Below are 19,087 nucleotides of genomic sequence, written 5' to 3' on the forward strand. Positions count from 1 at the left end.
ATGTAAATTAATAAAATAAATCTAGAATTCTTCTGTTGAATCAGCCGTTATTTTGGCTATAAGGCTGTGCCTTATGGTTACTTGTAAATTTCGAGGTTACATTATCTTCTTAACTAATGTTTTCGTCTGTTAAAATTTGTCTATGTTTACCAAAAATTTTTGCCTGATATTCTTATTTCTAGTCTCTTTTGAGTTTGGATGTATAAGTACAGATGGAAATAAGACGGTTCCTCTTCGTGAGGAATCTCAATATTTACCTTATGGACCGTTAGTAAAATGTTCATTTTTGTAAGTTAATTTTTATTATTTTTGCTTTGCTTATTAGAAAACGTAATTGGATATTGTTGTGAAAACCTAATATCATTTTCTTAGACCATTTGATTTCATCGATTGTGAGGAGCCTGTAGACCACAAAGGAAATAAAACTGCGAGGGATGAACAAGGACATGGATGTTTAAAGGTTGAAAATAACAAAACTGGCTTTGTTTGTCTTATTAATTTTTGTAAAATTTTGTAAAAACACACTTGTGTTCTTTGTAGTTTGGTAACTATCGTTATGAAGATGTTGAACGTGCTAAAGTCCAGTGTGTTGTACTTCCTAATATTGAATGTTATGGGCCTAGAACTTTTTACAAAGATGGATTTCCTTGTATTAAGTAAGTTATTTTGTTTATTTAGTATTTTTAATTTTTTAAAACAGTTTTTCAAAACTTTTTCGATTAGTTTCAACTCACTGGGATCATTTTGGGAGTTTCATAACTATTCCACAACTTTTCTTATGCTTGGTAGAACAAAGTTCTTCTAAAACAAAGCGTGAAAAACGCGATTTGTTTAATTAATTGCAATGTAGCAATTAAAAACAAATCATCTTCAATGTCGGAGTTGGAACAAAGTGACATTTTAGAGCTTTTATTGAATATGAATACACTTATTGTATAATTCGTAGAACAATTAAAGTGGCGTTATAAGAATATTTAATAATATTATTTACTTTATTGGCACTATTACTACTACTGTTGTAATTTATTTATTATACCTACGGATCACAAACCGGCGCGGGTTATTTCTGAATTGTATTAGACTTCGTATTGTATTGGTGTGTTGCAAAACACTGTTTTAGAATATATCTAAAACAAAGATTTACTGAAAAGATTGCTTACTTGGCTGTAGTACATAATATTCGTGAACGATAATAGTAATCGTGAATCATTATCTTTATAAATGTGTCGGGTAGTAAGTTTGTAATTCCGGATTGCTTTATTTTTATTTATTGGGACGGCATTTCATTTAGATTATTATCGTTAATTTATAAAATGTTTTTACTTATTAAGGTTCCGGCTTGCGTCACAAGTTTTTTTGATAAGGAAACAGCAACGGTATAGGCTGCAAAGTAGTGCTGAAAACTTACGATACTTCACACGATTAAGTCACTATAAGTTTGAAGGTTTTTATATTGTCAAAGAGTAGTAAAGATTTTTTTTTTTGTTTTTTTCGAGACATCAGGTTTTTGAAAGAAGGTGATTAATGGGATACAACCCACGAAACAAGCACCCTTATTTAGGTACTAGTTGTGGAGGCTGCACTATGCTGGCTGTCCAACGACTTTCCACATCTAGCCCTGCTACCTCCTTTAAAAAAACCATTTGTAGAGTACCCATTTCTGGCCCAGCTAAATTTTTCTTTTAAATTTTTGTTTCCTTTTAGATACGGAGGCCACTATTTTGTTACAACGTTGATGTACAGCATCCTGCTGGGATTTCTTGGAATGGATCGATTCTGTTTGGGTCAAACAGGGACAGCGGTTGGCAAGTTGTTAACATTAGGTGGAGTTGGTATCTGGTGGGTTGTTGATATTGTACTTTTAGTAACTAATGGTTTATTACCTGAAGATGGAAGCAATTGGAATGCATATGCTTGAGCAAAAACAAAAAATCAGTGGCTAAAAGTATGTATAATGAATACAGCGAATAGAGATTTCTTTCATATTCACATAAGTTGTATTTAGTAAGTTAGGTAATCTCAATGAAGTTCAAAGGATTAATTTTTTCCTTAAAAAAAAATTTAAAAATCTGAAAAAAAGAGACAAAAACAGAAAAATTGAACCAAAACTAGCAAGAACATTCTCGCAGTACGTATTTTGAAATGTTTCTCTTAATTCTTCTTGAGCAAAATTATCCCTGGTGTTTGTATATATTTATTAGTTATCACATCTAATTATTTGCTGATTTTGTTTAATGGATACTTAGCTTCTTCATGGGGTTACCATAATATTGAAGAGTACAGTCCATTCTTACGAAATTATAGCGGAAAATGATAGAATGGAAAGTATAAAGTTGGAATATTTCAGTGAATTGACTAGGGTTTTCCTTTTTCTTTTTTTTTGTAAGTTATAAATAACCTTGGGTCAAAGGTTTTGAGTTATATACATAGAATAGGTAGATAGATAGATAGAAATTACAACTTCTTTTTTGTTATGCTTTACAACATTTATTGTCAAACAAATTATTGTCAAAACTTGTTTTGCTTTACATAAACAAAATACATTTTCTTTCAGAAAATACTTTAAAAAAATATGAACTTAAAAAAGAAAGAGATATGTTTATTATTATTTTTTAATTAAAAATATATCACAAATAAATCAAATTCTTCATATTTTATAATTAAACGATTACAGTTTTTAAAAAAATTATATAAGATTCTTGGTCTCAAATGGTACATGACTGTCAAAATCTATGATGGAATGATTCCATATCTAATCCATAACTAAAGAAGTGGTATTGTCCTTAGTAATTAGAGACACCAAGCTACCATTCTTTGGACGGTCTTCATTTTTAGACCAACGGTAAAACAGACTGAAAAAAAAAAAAATTAAGATCAAACTATAGAAATTGTAATTATTTTCATGACATCAAAGAAGCATGTTGAAAATATTAGTTAACATCACTATTCGTATCAGTACTAAATATTCAAATCTGATGGCAATCCGTGAGACTCTAACCCTTGATTTCCCGCGTTAGAATCCTAGTACCCTAACCACCGATCTAATCCCTTCCCAAAGATATTATTACTTTTTTTTAAACTAAAAAACGAAACAAGAACTTCTCTTGTAAGTGATAACAACACTAGAAACCTTAGTTGTATTGGACTGTAAGAGGAACATAGGACTGATTCCCCAACTAACAAATTAAACGTTGATGTTGGATCCATAATCTCAAATACAACTAATTCCTTCCTTATGGGCGCTAATTTGCCGAAAAGTAATTATTTTTAACAGAAAAACGAACCTGGAAACACGTAAGTGAAAATTTAAGTTGCAGTTGAATCAGTTATCTCAAAAAAATCTACCCTAAGAGATTTACTATTTTAGAAAACGTATTAATATTAATTTAAAAACGAAGCAGGATGCCTCGTATCTGTGACGTATGTAAAGCCAACCTTGAAATTGGAACAATAAAATGGTATAACCAGGATTCAAGTATTGAGCATGCCATATGCATCGGCAGATTGTTTCAAGCCTTCCATTTGGTTCGAATTGAATATAAGGGCACCGCCTCCTTTGTCTACGAACAAAGCATTTTTTTCCTTGTGAGAATGTAAGGCAATATGGAAAAAAATAGTTACCCGATTTTGAGAATAAAATTGTGTATTTAATACTGTATCCTCTTAAAGAACATATACTATTTTGAACGCTTTAATGTTCATAATCATATGAATTTTGTCCTTTACTTTATCTTAAATCAATAGTAAATGACAACGGGATTTCAGGAAAACGATATTCAGCTTTAGCAACCCTTGATGAACCTGACCATCAATTTATCATTAATTAATTTACCAATAATTTCTATAATTTTCAAACTTGAAAATAAATTATATAATATAAAACATAAGTGAGGGAGGTGGAATAATAAAATCCACTCTACAAAACCAGTTTTATAAAACTAGTTATAAACAAAGAAACTCGTAACTTACTCAGCAATAAATTCCAATGGAGTCCAAGTTGATGTATCCGCTTTTGGCATCCATTTTCTATTCATAGGCGTATCTAATGTTACCGGCAAAATGGCAAAAGCGTTACAACCATTTGGTAGTCCACTTTTCTCTACAGCCAAAGATTTGGTCAACTGATGAACGGCTGCTTTAGCCATGCCATAACCAATCATTCCTGGAAATTTAAAAAAAAAAAATAAAAGTAAGTAGCTGCAGCACATCTAGTTATGTAATTAATGCAAAATTAACATACCAGGAGTGCCTTGCAATGCTGGATTAGCGCCAGGTAATGTTATCAGTCCACCTTCTTTCAAATATTTTGCACCCACTGAAGCAGCAATAGTTGAACTCCAAACGCTTTGTTTCCACATCATGTCGGCATTTTTTAGAAAGTCTGATTAAACAATTTTATAAAAGACATTAAATAGAAATCAATGTTCTATTATTATACAAAATTTACTATTAACAAGCAACGTAGATCATTTACCTGCTGAAGCTGCATTTCCTCCAGCCCAACCTCCTGCTACACAAATAACAGCATCCACTTTCTTTTCATTCAACGATTCACCAATACCTTTCAACACAACCTTCTCCTAAAATAGACACACGTGGTATGTTGAAAGAAAAATTGAACTCTAATCATGAGGGACTAATAATTTCAACAATAATCCATGAATAGGGATAAAATAAAAAGAGTGTAAATCTCAAATCAAGCGAAAAAAATAGAACGATTTCCATTTTAATTTTTTTTTTTAATATGCACTAATCATCAGTTACAAATATATCCCGACAAACTGATCTTACTAGATCAGTTACTGATCTATGACTTGTATGCCATCCTTTCTACTAGATTTCAATTTTTAAATTTGTAGACAAATTTAATCATCACCTTTTGTTAAAAGCAATAAACATTCCCTTTGGATCATAGTTTTCTAAGAATTCTGTAGTCAAAAGAATTACATTGGATTCATTACTTGTTCGAACTGGTGTTTACCCAATTTTTAAAACAACTATAGCGCAACATTTTTTTTTTTAGCAATATTTTGATTCTGATCTTATTTTTGATTTAAAATTGTACAACATACCTGTTCTAGCCAGTCCAAATCAGGTTTTACAATAACGTTTAAATCAGCTTGTTCATTCTCTTTCAGATCAATTGAACCAACCCACTAAAAATTGGAAAAAAAGTATAACTTTAACGTTTTTTTAAAAATTTAATTGCAATACCTAAATTTTGTTTACCACTAACCCACTGCTTATTCTTGAAATATGATACGCAAGTCGCACCTAAAGCTCCTCGGCCACCATAAATTAGTACTCTACCTTCGCTCATTTTGCTTAATAAAAAATAAAATTAGATGTTATCCTCCAAAGGATTAATTACAGACTGAATATAACCTTTGCTCAAAATCTTTTATCTCTTCGTTATGGTCTCTTATTAGCCTTGAAGAGTGAAAGTAAAAAAAAAATATATTCATACAACAGGTTACATAATTTATTCAATAAAAAAAAAGAAGAAATATACACTACTGAGGTCAACCAAGAACCAGACTCAAACCGGGTCACGCGTTGTACTCACACATACAACTACATCGCATACAGGGCCCCTCCCTTAATCCAAGTGTTTGCTAAAGCTTCTAGTTTGATATCGATAATTTGAATGTTTCCTATTATTTTTTAATATTCTTTCTTTAATGTAATAATAATATTTTTATGTGTGTATACTTAATAGAGAGAAATTAATTTCAGATTATTTTCAAATGAATTTAGTTATATTTGTTTTAAAAGTGTGGGCTACTATCTTTATTTAGCCTTCTAAAAGGGATATTTTTTAATTGAGAGGATATAACATCACTGCATCCTGTGTGCACGTATCCAAACCGACTAGTCTTGACTTGTTTATATTTTTGTTATTGCGCATCTGATTGCTGAGGGTCTCGTGTAGTGTGACTGTAGTATTGAGGTTAAACTTTACTTCTTTTTTAATAAAGATAAAAAAAAGCGGTTGAACTAATTCATTGTTTAGACTTTTTTTTGTTGTTAATAACTATTATTAAATAATGGATGATGAAATTATGGATAACGCAGATATTGTTGAATCCGAAGTGGTAATGGGGCAGGGTTCTAAATCCGAGTTGTCTAAAAGTGCCGAAAATTTGTCAGTAGAGCAACGTATTAAAAGAAAAGCTAAAAGAATTGTAAGACATCTATCTAAAGATGGTATAGTTCCGAATGGGTCTCATATAGTACAGACGTCCAGAAGTTGGAAAAATACAAGAAGACCAAGAAATGGATATGGAAGAGGTCTCCCAAAAAAAGGTCATTAATCATTTGAAAGCAAATTTTAATATATCTTGATTTTATTTATTTATTTTCAGTTAATTTTATTCGCTTAAAGAGTTATTTAAGTTTTTCATTGTTGTAATAAATTTTTATTATTTTTGTTTTAACGAAGGCTGAAATCATTTATGAATAGCAGATTATAACTTAAGTTAAATTGAGTTATTTTCATGGATAGAACTAATCTATTTTTAAATTGCTTTGAATTTTGACCGGCCTGATTAAAACATATTTGGTGGGAAATCAATAGTACGAACCAATGTTTATAAAAATATATATCTACATTATTGGAGCAGTTAAATAATAATATAACGAAGTTTTATTGTTAATAATCGTTTTCTGTGCCATTATTATTGATGTACTAAACTAATTTATTTTCACTACAAACGGTTAGTACTAAATTAAATCTTATCAACTTTTTAGTTGATAAATTATTCCTCTCTCTTTTCACTCGTATAGCATGTTTTTTGTATTGAATAAGGTGGGGCCCACTTGTTTATAAATAGAGACACATATTTTTAAATATGGTGGTTTAAATGTTTTATATTTTTATAGTAAAATTGGATACGCTCATCTCATTATATTAAGATTGACTTTAATTTCTCGCTCTCTGTAGATTACATTTTCTTTTATTTATTTTTATTTTTTAATTTCAATTTATATTTTGACATTTAAAATACTAATTAATAGTAGACTATTGCAACAGAGACAATATTTAATATTTTCCTACGATGGCACATTATCAAAACAATTGATCAATCTCTTTCAAATGATTTATGAGCTGTCTCAATTTAAAATTGGCTAAATTTTATAGAAAGAATAGTCAGTTACTCTTTAAATTTTTAAATTGCAATAAAAGATTTTTGGATTATCTAAAATAAAAAAAAATTATGAAATTTTTCAGTCCGTAGTATGGCAAATATATGGAAATATAAAAATAGGGCAATGTCCAATCTTGCAATAAATTCCAGTATTTGGTTTTTTATTTTTACTGACGGTTTTCTATGTTTAATTCCTTTGCTTTCGAGTCACTTTTTATTTTTAAAAAAAATGTTAAATTGCAAAAATTATTAATTTTCTTTCAGGGCTCTTTGTGAACTCTTTTCATTTATGAAATCTTATTTTCTTTCATTTTAATGCACCGTTGTATTCATTTAAAATTATTGTATCTCTAGTTTTGTAATTTGTTTTTTATCATCTAATTTCAAATGTGAATGCTTTATTTACCAATAAAATGTAAGAATTGTTCTTGTAACTAAAACTCTGCTTGTCCAGGCAGAAATTTTTCTACCGATAATGTTATGCGATTAAATTTTATGTATTTCGAGATTTTCTTTTTTTTTAATGGCTAAAGTTTTCTTTGAATTTCATTCTTCCATCTAAAAGTCGTATCACTTGTATTTAAAGTTTTCTTTTTACAGAGAAATTTATTTTTTGGGGGGGGTTTCAGCTCAGTAAACTGCTGTTTTGATCACCCCCTCAAATGTGCCTCTTCATTATAATATATGTTTATGTTTTGAAAATAATAATAATAACGGATGTTCAAAAGTATTGTTAGAATTCCAGATTTATAGAGAATCGGTTAATGGTTGTGCGGTTAAGATCTTTTAAAGTTCCCCCTTTAGAGTGTTATTGTCTTGTATGGTGCCTATCATTTATAGGAAAAATTGTGGATGCTTAAATCTGTGACTTGGTGCAAGAAGTGCCAATGTCAGATTTTGGTAAAAGTGGGTAAAAAAATCTGTTGTTTTGATATATTAAGCATCAGAATTTTTCTAGCAAGGAGTGCCGAAGTCAATTTCAAAGTAGTAACTGAGTTATACTAAAAATTACTAGTGCCAATGTCAAAATTTGGCATCAATATTTCGCTCCCTCCAGGTAAACTAAAGAGGACGTACACTGGTAATCCTTTTTTTGACATTGGCACTTCTTGGTACCAAGCCACAGATATATTTGCTGCTTTTTTTCGAGTTTGAAAAAAAAAAATAGACACCACTTTTAAGCGCAGTTTTTCTGATATTTATTTTTCCCCTTAACTTCAAACTTGAACACATAATACACTTGTTTGAAGATATCAGTATTACTTTAAAAACATTATTAATAAAAACTTAATTTATGGAGGGTAGTCCTGGAGAGGTGATCATGGATTTCATTCTACGAAAGATTGGAAAATTTTTATCCTCATAATGTTGTGAATTAAATATGTTGTTACAATTATCAAGATTTTTGAAACTCGCGCAATGTTGTTGCTTACGTCAATGAGATTTTGAGTAAAAGGAAGTCATGTGAGTGGTACTGGCAATTTCAATTATTCATTTATGTAAATGAAGCGACTGTGGTGCTGTATTAATGTGGGTTACAATATTATTTTTTATTACTGTTCCTTTGCTAAATAAATATTTCCTTTTTGGTCAAATTTTTTTTAAGTAAAGGATTCTTTTATAAAGTTTTTTTAAAAATGTTTTATTTGTTTGCATTTAAATAAATATTTATCTTTTTTTCATTGATTAAAAAAAAAATTGGTCACAATCCAAAAGCTTGATACCTTGAAGGCATACTAATGAATGAGTAATGGCTCGCCTCTTTGTTTACAGTTGACTCTTGTATAGGGGAAAAAACGTGCTCTGAGTTGTTGCTGTAAACATGATATATTATTCACGAGGGTGTTTATCGATGGAATCCTAAAAACATCGATTAAGAAAATTCATTGATGTGTTCTCTTTTTTTTTTGTATTTAATTTAATTGCACCAATACTTCTTTTTTTTTGTAGGCTGTAAAAATCACAAATTGACGCGGTACTGTACAGTTTTCATAATTCAACTTAGTCTAATGGACGAAATGTGGTCTTATCTTGGTTCTTCTTTCCCTGTATACTGTTTTCCTTTTGCATTCATGTACGTGAATGTTTCTTTCCATAAAATGGCTAAAGTAACTTGTAAAGTTAAAGAGGGGAGGGAGGGGGAGAGAGAAAGAAATAGGAGGTGGGAGAGAGAGAGTGTGAGAGGGAGTGAGAGAGAAAGAGAGGGAGTGAGTGGAGAGAAAGAGAGAGGGTGAGGGGTTGAGAAAAAAAGAGTGGAAAGGGAGAGAAACTTGGTCTTAGAAAAGATAATAAATATATTTTATAAAGTTAAAGCGTTTTTTTTTTAAATTTTTCCAACCAGGAGGTGCCGGTGGAAAAGGAGTATGGGGTAAACTTGGATCCGAACTTGAAGAAGAAGATATTGACAGAAATGATCCAAATTATGACAGTGATTCGTTGGATAATGGTGATATAGAGTTAACGCCAATCATACCAGAAGCTACTGATGAAGAACTTAGGGTAATTTATTTTTTGTTTGTTCCTTAAACAGCTTTTTGTCCATAGAAACTTAAAGATTAAGTAACAGAGGATGGCTTTCATCTTAAGCCAGTTGTCTGTGAATGCTTAATTTAAACCGGGTTATGGATTTTCATTAATTTTCTTAGATTGAGAATAATCAGTTTTGTGTAGAGGCCTCCCATATAAGACCCTACCGTCTTTTGTCATCACATTATCTGACTGGCTAAGACAAAACCAATGAATAAAAACATATGTATTTGTATTCAAAATTCGACTTTAGAGTATGTTGCTGTCATATTGACAATGCTCGGCATAGCGGAAGTTCAATACGATTTTTTTGAATGAAATCTTTAAAAAAACAACCTAATTTGTTCAGTTAATATATTAGAGCATTATGATCTAAAAGTTAAAGAAAATAGTAATAATAAATTAGAAATAAATATTCAAAAAAAAAGGGTATTATCAATGATTGATAGCCCGGGACATCTTCAAAGAAATAAAAAGTAAGTTTGAAGAGTTGTACGCTCGCCCTGTTATCATAATTTTCTATTTTTAGCGTGAGGATGCTGATAATAATTAAATATATATTTAAATTTTTATTTTTCAATTATATATTTGAATTACTCACAATTTGCAGGAGCTATCAGTATATTTATCAGGGGGTACTTATGTACGTACGTTCCTTTACTTTTTCTAACAAAACAAAACAAACAATTGAATGAATTGTAAGAACGTCAAAAGACTTTTTTTTCCTTATCGCAGTTTAAGGAAACACTGATACGATGAGTTGCACCAGTGATGAGCTGTGTGTATCCATTATCTAGATCCTACTCTCCGGAAAGCCTAGATTGTTTACCAGGTTGGGGAATATACCTAAGATTCCCTTCTTTTTTTTTTTTTTTTGGAGGAGTTTCTCCTAGAAAGAGCTTTTTGGTGTTTTGGCTCTTGAGCGTGATTCTCTTTAACTGGCGGCGCCAATACAGCTGCTTTTATCGGAACTTCCAAAAAGATCCTGGGTGAATTTTCCCATCACCGGGGGAGTGCTATATTCGATTCCTTCATACTAGTGAGTGCAAAATACACAATGCAGAATTTTGCAACACTGTCCATCACCGGACAGAGAGCTGTAAGAATCTCCTAGGAAGAGAAAATCCAAGGGTCAGCAGCTGGATTCGAACCCGGAACCTCCGCGTGGAAGTCCAGTACTTTTATTTATTTATTTATTTATTTGCAGCATTTGATTTACTTTGTAATAAAGTCAGTTGATCAGTTTTTGTTACAAAATTTGTTTAAAAAATTGACGGGGTAGAACTTCGAGCTTTAAAGAAAATTGTGTGATTTTTTCACAATGGATTTTTTTAAAAATTGCTTTATTGAAATTTTTATTACAGAAGAGCGGTGAAATTATAATTCTTGAGTATTATGAACATGGAGATTCATCAGAGGCAGCGATTGCATTTGAAGAGCTTAATTGGAATCATAACCGGCACATGGTAAGTATTTGATTAACATACGATTCAAGTTTTTAATTGATTAGGACGTGTTAATTTATTAATTCAAGAGTAAATTAATTTGTCGTTAGCTTTGCATACAACTTATTATTGTTTTATATGCTCAATTTTAGTTGTTTTTACTTTTATTTTTAGTTGTTAATCCAAATAGATTTAGTAATGTAAAGAGGCATTCCGCTCTGTGGCCAATAATACCTATTCCCTTCCACTGGTGACAGGCAAAATCACTCCCTTAGATGGTGAAAACCACTGATCCCGGTTTTCCTGGAGAGAAATGAAAGCCGCCAGCTAGGATAACCACTTCCTGTGCTGGCATTTACTCCTAAATCACTATAACCACCCAGGAAAAGCTATTTTCTTCTTAGGCTGGAAACATAATGGAGCGGCGATGATAGCGAAGAGCAAAGCGGCGAAAACAAACACTCTCTATAGATAGCGAAGCTCTAATCTTTGCTTTGCTCTCCACTATGCGCAGTCCCATACGGTTAACTTGTGTTTGTTTTCGCCTCTCTTTACTCTTCGCTATCATCGCCGCTCCACTATGTTTCCAGCCTTAGGCAGCTGGACCAGGCTATTCTCTTCTCGACATACTCAGCTCTATACCATCTTTAATCCTTGTGCACGGATCGGGTCGCATGATATCTTGGATTTGACTGAGCAAGAGTAAATCTGGGGGGGTGCGCAGGAAACTGCGTATCTCAGCAGAAACTCGTATGTGTGAGAGTTAAAGAGTATGGTAGTTGTTAGAATTTTTTAGCGTTCTTAGCCTGGAATCCCGAAGAAGCACCAGATCCATGTAGAAGTAGCTAACCCACTTCTTCCCGTGGGATTTAATTTTTCTTAAAATAATCTCGTCCATAAATAAAAGGGACTCAAATCCAGGTAAATAGACTTCGTTTTCAATTTCAGATAGCCCAGCTGGCTATTGAAATAGCATTGGATCACAAGCCTTCACATCGAGAAATGACCTCTGTACTGATCTCAGATTTCTATGGGCAAGTGCTTAAACAAAGAGATATTGCTTCAGGTTAGATTTAATTATAATCTTATAAAAAATAAACAAATTAATCTAAAACTAAATCTTGTAATAAAAACAAATATTTTTTGTTCATTTTTAAATTTTCTTCTGTTTTTTTTTTTTCCAGCATTTGACAGCTTAATATTTAATTTACCAGACCTCATACTGGACACACCGGAAGCACCAGCAATATTGGGCAACTTTTTGGCTCGTGCCATTGCTGATGATTGCATACCTCCAAAATTGATTCAGGTTTTGAGAGAAAAGGCTGAGGAAAAAGGGAGCGATCTAGCTAAGTATGTAAAAATTTTTAGGAAAATTAGTATAATCTAAAAAGATCAGCTGATGTGTTAGTGCCATCAACATGCGTCCTTTTTCTTACTATAATTTTCGAAAGGTATCTCGTAAACTTCAACGATTATGTCATTGAAATAGAACTTCGGCTTTAGTAAAAAACAACTTATCCCTAGAATTCTTCCCAAAATGGATTTACATTAAAAGAAAACTTAATGATGTTTTAGCTAAAAAGACGGTGTACGTCTCAGAGTTCCAATTTCCGGCCAATCCGGATTTGATTGAGACTTCAAACAGTTTAAGCAACATAATAAATTCTAACTATTATTAAACCCAGTGGTGATACATGACAATGCGATGACAAGAAACTTCTCTGGTCTTTAATTTTTCTCTTTTAAAAAATACCTTAGTCTAGAAAATACGAGAAATTTAAGAATATCCTTTGTAAGTTCGCACGTATGGATCTCGCACTTAATTTTTACTAAGTCGAAATATCAACATCCAAACGATCCTCAATAATAATGTATTAATGAGCGATCTGTACCTTCAACCCTTAACTTTTTGAAACTTAAAATTAGTACTGAAAATGTAATGGACTTTCAATATCATGTTCACTAAATTGGAATGACCTCGTTGAAGAAAGCAATATATCTTCGCTGCGCACCCAATTATAAGAAATCTATATTCTGTAAAATAGTTTAGTACTATTCCATTATATAATTAAATAAATTTTTAAAACCTAACATAAAGGAAATTAAAGTGAAACCAGGAGATAAAAACTAACTACTGATTTGGCCTAGCAGATGATAGCCTTTGTAGGTTCTGTCAGGAGGTGGAGGAGGGGGAAACGGGCACTGCACTTGTTGTGTCCAGTGTGAAGGGGGCTTGTCTGGGCTAAGGATGTTTTACTTCTTTGGGGAGGAAAAACCAAGGCCTGGAGCAGCTTTACCCAGGAGTCACTCTCCAGAATTAAGAGTCTGATTAAACGGACAGTTCTGGAGTGTGAGCTTTAGAGTAGCTCTAGAGCCACAATAGATCCAAAGGAATCTTAACTACTGCATTACCACCACAGATAAAATCCTAACCACTCTCTTTTCTCCCATGTTATTGGTGTATTGTAGAGTGGTGCATATCTTTTATGACTATGTAACACACTTCATGTTTTTTTTTTTTTTAAATTTTATTTTATTATAATTTGTTTTTTAATGGTCTCCTTATTATATTTTGTGAACAGACAAGCTTTGAGTCGTGCGGACACTTTACTATCCATGAAGCACGGCTTGGTAAGACTGGATAACGTCTGGGGAGTTGGCGGCGGCCTAAGACCGGTGAAATATTTGATTAGACAGATGAACTTGTTGCTGCAAGAGTATGTCAGCTCTGGTGATCTGAAAGAGGCAACTAGATGTCTTAACGATCTTGAAGTACCACATTTTCACCATGAATTAGTCTATGAGGTATTGTTTTATCTTGAAACCAATAAGTTTTCATTGTTTGTTTTTAATACTTTTTAGTTAAAAAAAAAACAAACAAATATTTGGAGTAGTTCAGTTAAGTATACAATTTTCACAACTTTCTTGTTAGAGAGAATGAATTGAAAGGCAGGAGGGAGAGAGAGAGAGAGTGAGTGAGTGAGTGAGTGTTAAGCGGAAGTACCTGAGTTTGGCTGATAAAGAGGCTGTGGATTTAAAAGAAAATTGAGTAGAAATGTATTAATATAAATGATTGGCAACTGTGTAGCCTGGATCATGGTTGGAGTATATTGCATAGAAGTTAATGGAAATTAAAATATACAACTTCGGACAATAGACGAGACATATTAAGGAGGAAATCTGTTGTGTATATATACGGTACCGTACGTCCCATAGAAATATGCTTTACATAAAAATGTTTTGAACACCAGCTAAATTGTAATTAAATGTGCAAAAAAAAAAAAATAACAGTGAACAAAATTATTGTTTTATTGAACTTGTTGCAACCATCGTGTCGTTAAAAAAAAAAATCTCATAATTTCTTTGATTTTAGGCCATTGTGATGGTATTGGAAGCGATTAGCGCTCATGTTGAAGAAGCTATGTGCAAACTTCTCAAATCTTTATCAGCTGCCATAATCATTACGCCGGACATGATGAAAAGGGTGAGTAGATTTCAGGATTTCTTTTTTATAAATTATTTAGCAATATGTAAGGTTATAAATACAAAACATAATTCCATGTTCATTAGAAATGATTTTCTTCACGCAGTTTATTTAATTATATTTTAGTCAAGGTTTTAGCTTTTTTTTCTTGAAAGTATAGTTGAATTATAATTATTCGATTAAACATTTTAAAACTCAGAAATCGATTTTGGGAACTTTCGGGAATCGATTTTTTTGTACTTTGGTTATATTGTGTGAAATAACTATCTTAAATTTTGAGTTAAAGGAATACAAATCAGCTGGGATGTGGACTTATTTTTTTCTGTTGATATTCTGGGTTGTTACAAAAGGGATACAATTTGAAGTTACCGGCTTCAAATCGTTTCTTCAAAACTTTTTCAGAGAGCAATGAGAATTAATGAGAAAAGCTGTTATGTTATCCATCTTTCAACAATTATTTTGTTTTCTTTTTGTTTTATTGCTCATTACAATTGTAAATTTTTAACATTAAAGTTCAAATTTTTATGAGTATATCATGCGAGATTTAGTTTTTTGTTTTATTTATTTATATCAGTTATTATTTTGTCAGTAGTTAATAACAGTACTTTCTCCCTGGCTTGATAGGTATTATTGGTTTTATACGTAATACGAAATGTGGCCCTGAGCTGGATTGCTGGGGCCAATAACCTTCCCTTCCTTGGCATTGTTTTTAAATCAAGATAATATTTTTAAATACTGGAGTGAATTTTTCTATCTTTTTTTTTTCAATTTACGTAAATTAATTAACTTTAAATTTACAATTATTTTATCTGGCAGCTACTTAAATAGTGAAATAGAGTAGGAAAATAAAAAAAACTGAATATTTAAAAAAAAATGATGCAAATAATGTAATCTAAGAAGGGCGTACGTAAATAGAGCCAAGAGAATATAAAATGGAATAAGTCTTTTTTATCACATTTTAAACAAAATATACAGTTCTCTGATGGATTTGATAAGAACAAATATTTTTCTCTATTGATATGTTAATCTTGGTAGCCAACAAAAATTTATACATTTATGAGGAATTAAAACTATCCTGTAGGACAGTTGTATAAGAGTTGATCGTCAAAAACTGCACGAAAATAGTGAAACGCTGAAAAACACCCAACTTTGACCATTTTTTTTTTCTCTTTTTCTATATAAAAGATAGAATTCCCAAATTTTCTTTAAAATATAGTGTAAATCCCTCCTTTATGACTGTAATTTTATTGCAACAACATAGATTAAATAAGATTTTTGAGAAATACGTTGCTGAAAATGGGCAAAAACAGCATTTTCAAAAAATGTTCTTGTTCTTGTTGTTACCTGTTTTGTATTCAACGTAGCGCCTAAACGTGGGAACCAATTTTCATGAATGAGGTGCCATTCGATTCGGAATTCTATGTAGATGTATCTTTTGGGGGTCACGGCGCTGTACATCGAGTTAGCCCCATATATGTGAGGCCCCCTCCAAATATACTTGAAGTAATATTGAAGCTTATTGTTTTTAAATAATAAATAACAGAGTAAATTAAAGTAAAAATTTAAGAATTCAAATTATCGTAATCTTTTGCCTCTATATACTCCTCATACACAGCAGATAGCTGTGTTTTATCTTTTTTTTCTTTGCAAACAACTAAATCTTGGAATATGTAAATGATGCCCATGATTTTTTTTTTTGCAATTTCTAGGGCTTTACAAGAGTTTTTGACGATATGCCCGACATTATATTGGACGTGCCATTAGCTGCCAACGTTTTGGAAAGATTTGTTGGCCAGTGTCATAGAGCTGGATTTATATCTGATGAACTGGTGAAGAAGATGCCTGGAAGGTAATTTCTAGATTTATTTCTTTCAAGTTTACAATTTGTGTTCATGAAAGCGGTGGGGGGGGGGCGGAAAGCTTCCGGAACTGCAAAAGGTATTTAGTGTGTGGGGATAGTGGGCAAATTCTGAATTTTAATCTACAGTTAGTTCGATTTTACAATCGATATCTTTAAACAAAAAAAAAGTTTGCCCTATTATTTATTTCAACAGTTTTTTTGATTTTTGATCCAAAAAAAAAAAAAATAATTGTATTTATGGGATGAAATCAGCCGCCAAATAAGTAAAAGAGAAACAAGAAACCGAGAACAATCAGTAAACGCTATTTTAGAAGAATGGGATAAAATTCCAACATTGACGACCACAAAATTAGTAGGATCGATGAAAGCTCGCTTGTTGGAGGTGATTAGGAACAAAGGTGGTCCTACAAGTTTTTAAAATTTATAATACACGTACAATGTGTAAGAATTATTTATTATCTGCAAAGTGTTCACAGACTTTTTTTGCATTCGTTTGTGGTGTTGTTTTGTTAAACATTTAATTGTGATATTCCTGTTGAACAAAAATAAAAGATTGAATATAAAATGAAAAACTCTGGTTTCCCTCTAACGAATAGTATATTTCATTTGGAAATAAAAGAAGTTTCTACTAAGATAATAATAAAAGTAATAAAATTTAGGCTAGTGTTCAGACTTTTTTTGCCCAGTGTAAATCAACCCGCGTAAACAAACAAATAGTTGCCTAGCAATTGTGAGTCAGTGAAAAAGCTTACGAGGGTCATAGGTTCCCCATCACTGGTTTAGGCTAATGACGTATTAAATATTACGACAAAGTATGTAACTGAAATTCTGAATTTGAGGAAAATTTTTCTGGCCGAAAGTAACCATATCAATGAATATATGTATATATTTTTTTTAAATGATTCTGGCAAAAAAAAAAAAAAAAAATGGTACCTCAAAAGTGACCATATAAAATATTGCAGTCAACTACCTTATAGTACTAAACGGAAGTATAAGAAAGTGTAATTACGTAAGCCGTGGTAAGGAGGAAGTTGTACGAGTGATTAGATTTCATTCTGTTTATGCACATAAATCTTCATTGCAGCTCTTCTACGTCTACACAGGAGCGTCTTTTATTCATGCTGATGAAAGCGAGAGACAGAGAAAGAGTTGTATAAATAACTTATCTAAAATGCCCGTTTTTGATTTTTCCAGGGGACGTAAACGTTTCGTGTCAGAAGGCGATGGCGGACGGGTCAAAGAACTAACAGCACTTGCAGCCCAATAAGATATAACTGAAAAAAAAAAAACAAAGAAAAATCCACAAACCATTTAAATCATAATAATAATTATATTAACAAAGCAAAACAAAAATAGCACATAATGCAATGAATTACACAAATTTTTCAACAAATGCAGAAAAATTAAAAGGAACTAAATAAAACACACTCCCCCCTCCCAATAAATACAGGAAGTATATAGATAGAAAAATAATAAACTTTATCCTAACCTTCCATTACGAAATGTAATCGCATTATTTGAAAACTATTTAACAAAATAAAATAACCTAAAAAAAAAAAACAGTACAAAACAAAAAACAAAAACTAATAAAATTTAAAAAAAAAAATTCTAATACGATAATTTGAGCAAAAAAAAAATTGTAGTTTTTGTTTTTTGTTTTTAGATATTAATATTGTGTAAATAGAAAAGATCGTGTATTCACAACAACTTTTGTGTTCCTTTTGACTTTTTAATTTTGAAAAAAAAAGAAATATTTATATTTGCATCAGTTTTATTTCTAAAATATAGAAAAAATTTTAAGTAGCAGAGCAGGAAAAAAAATGGCGATAAATTTTGGCTTTTGAGAGGAAATTTAAAGAATAAAAACAAACAAATCTTAATATATGTATATTAGTAGTAAAGGCCTATTACTAACATAAACGTTTTTGTAAAAAAAGATCCGTATTGTCAAAAAAATAAGTCAAAATTTTAAGAAAAAGTGCTTTTTGTAGGACTATATTTAAAAAAAAACATTTAAGGCAGCAATACTTAGGAGCTGGTGGTGACAATTGATTATTTACTTAGCCTTTAGAGCTTTATATTTAAAGTAGAGCTGGATTTTTTTTTGGGCAAACGAGATCAGACAAGTAAGTAATGAGACTGGTTTAAAAAAAAAAAAAAGATATTTTGACCAAAGCACACCCAAACTCATGAAGTTTTAACTACTTAGTTATACGAGACCAAAAAATAAATAATATAGAAAAAAAGGGGTTAAGTTCCAAAAATTATTTAAAAAAATATATATATTATTTTAGAAGTACTCATATCCTGAGTTTGGCTTCAGAAATCAAGCACTTGATCAAGCTTTTTCTTAACCTTCGTGTTTTTCATTCACTTATTAAAGATCTTCATTTTTGGAAAATGTAACTATAATTATCAGCTGTGTTCGCCTTCCTTATAGCTTTTAAGAATATATTGTTTATAACTTCATCATTACCATTTGATTTATCCCAAAGCCAATCTGACGAAAAAAGTGGTTTCCCATATGTTTACGTGTTCACAGCCATAGAGTTCTTAATACTGTATTTGTCGGTTAACTATGTAATTTTTTTTTTTAACCAGTCTTATTACTTTTAGACCT

The 19,087-nt window shown here is 31.3% G+C and overlaps 3 protein-coding genes and 1 long non-coding RNA gene across 4 annotated transcripts; 2 read left to right on the plus strand and 2 right to left on the minus strand.

Moving 5' to 3' along the window:
* The first annotated feature begins 45 nt into the window (after positions 1-45).
* Positions 46-2,068, plus strand: amrt (TM2 domain-containing protein 2 amaretto). The gene is made up of 4 exons (XM_074142686.1): positions 46-288; positions 373-460; positions 541-656; positions 1,705-2,068. Exons 1-4 carry the CDS (start codon positions 143-145, stop codon positions 1,916-1,918), a joined length of 564 nt encoding a protein of 187 aa, XP_073998787.1. The 5' UTR covers positions 46-142; the 3' UTR covers positions 1,919-2,068.
* Positions 2,069-2,295: 227 nt separating this feature from the next.
* Dhpr (dihydropteridine reductase) lies at positions 2,296-5,588 on the minus strand. Its single transcript, XM_074142681.1, has 6 exons — positions 5,237-5,588; positions 5,073-5,156; positions 4,475-4,580; positions 4,241-4,381; positions 3,970-4,162; positions 2,296-2,852 (listed from the first exon to the last, which is right to left on the minus strand). The coding sequence occupies exons 1-6, from the start codon at positions 5,318-5,320 to the stop codon at positions 2,753-2,755; spliced, it is 708 nt and encodes a 235-aa protein (XP_073998782.1). The 5' UTR covers positions 5,321-5,588; the 3' UTR covers positions 2,296-2,752.
* Positions 5,589-5,869: 281 nt separating this feature from the next.
* Pdcd4 (Programmed cell death 4) lies at positions 5,870-18,027 on the plus strand. Its single transcript, XM_074142676.1, has 9 exons — positions 5,870-6,306; positions 9,490-9,647; positions 11,039-11,140; positions 12,068-12,185; positions 12,304-12,472; positions 13,705-13,927; positions 14,496-14,606; positions 16,316-16,455; positions 17,662-18,027. The coding sequence occupies exons 1-9, from the start codon at positions 6,048-6,050 to the stop codon at positions 17,732-17,734; spliced, it is 1,353 nt and encodes a 450-aa protein (XP_073998777.1). The 5' UTR covers positions 5,870-6,047; the 3' UTR covers positions 17,735-18,027.
* Positions 7,948-17,666, minus strand: LOC141461511 (uncharacterized). Its single transcript, XR_012462957.1, has 2 exons — positions 17,477-17,666; positions 7,948-8,962 (listed from the first exon to the last, which is right to left on the minus strand). It is a non-coding gene; the product is annotated as an uncharacterized lncRNA (long non-coding RNA).
* Positions 18,028-19,087: the final 1,060 nt, after the last annotated feature.

Source organism: Rhodnius prolixus, unplaced genomic scaffold (genome assembly GCF_049639745.1).
Source record: "Rhodnius prolixus isolate KJV_2025 unplaced genomic scaffold, Rpr scaffold_6, whole genome shotgun sequence".
Classification (NCBI taxonomy): Eukaryota; Metazoa; Arthropoda; class Insecta; order Hemiptera; family Reduviidae; genus Rhodnius; species Rhodnius prolixus.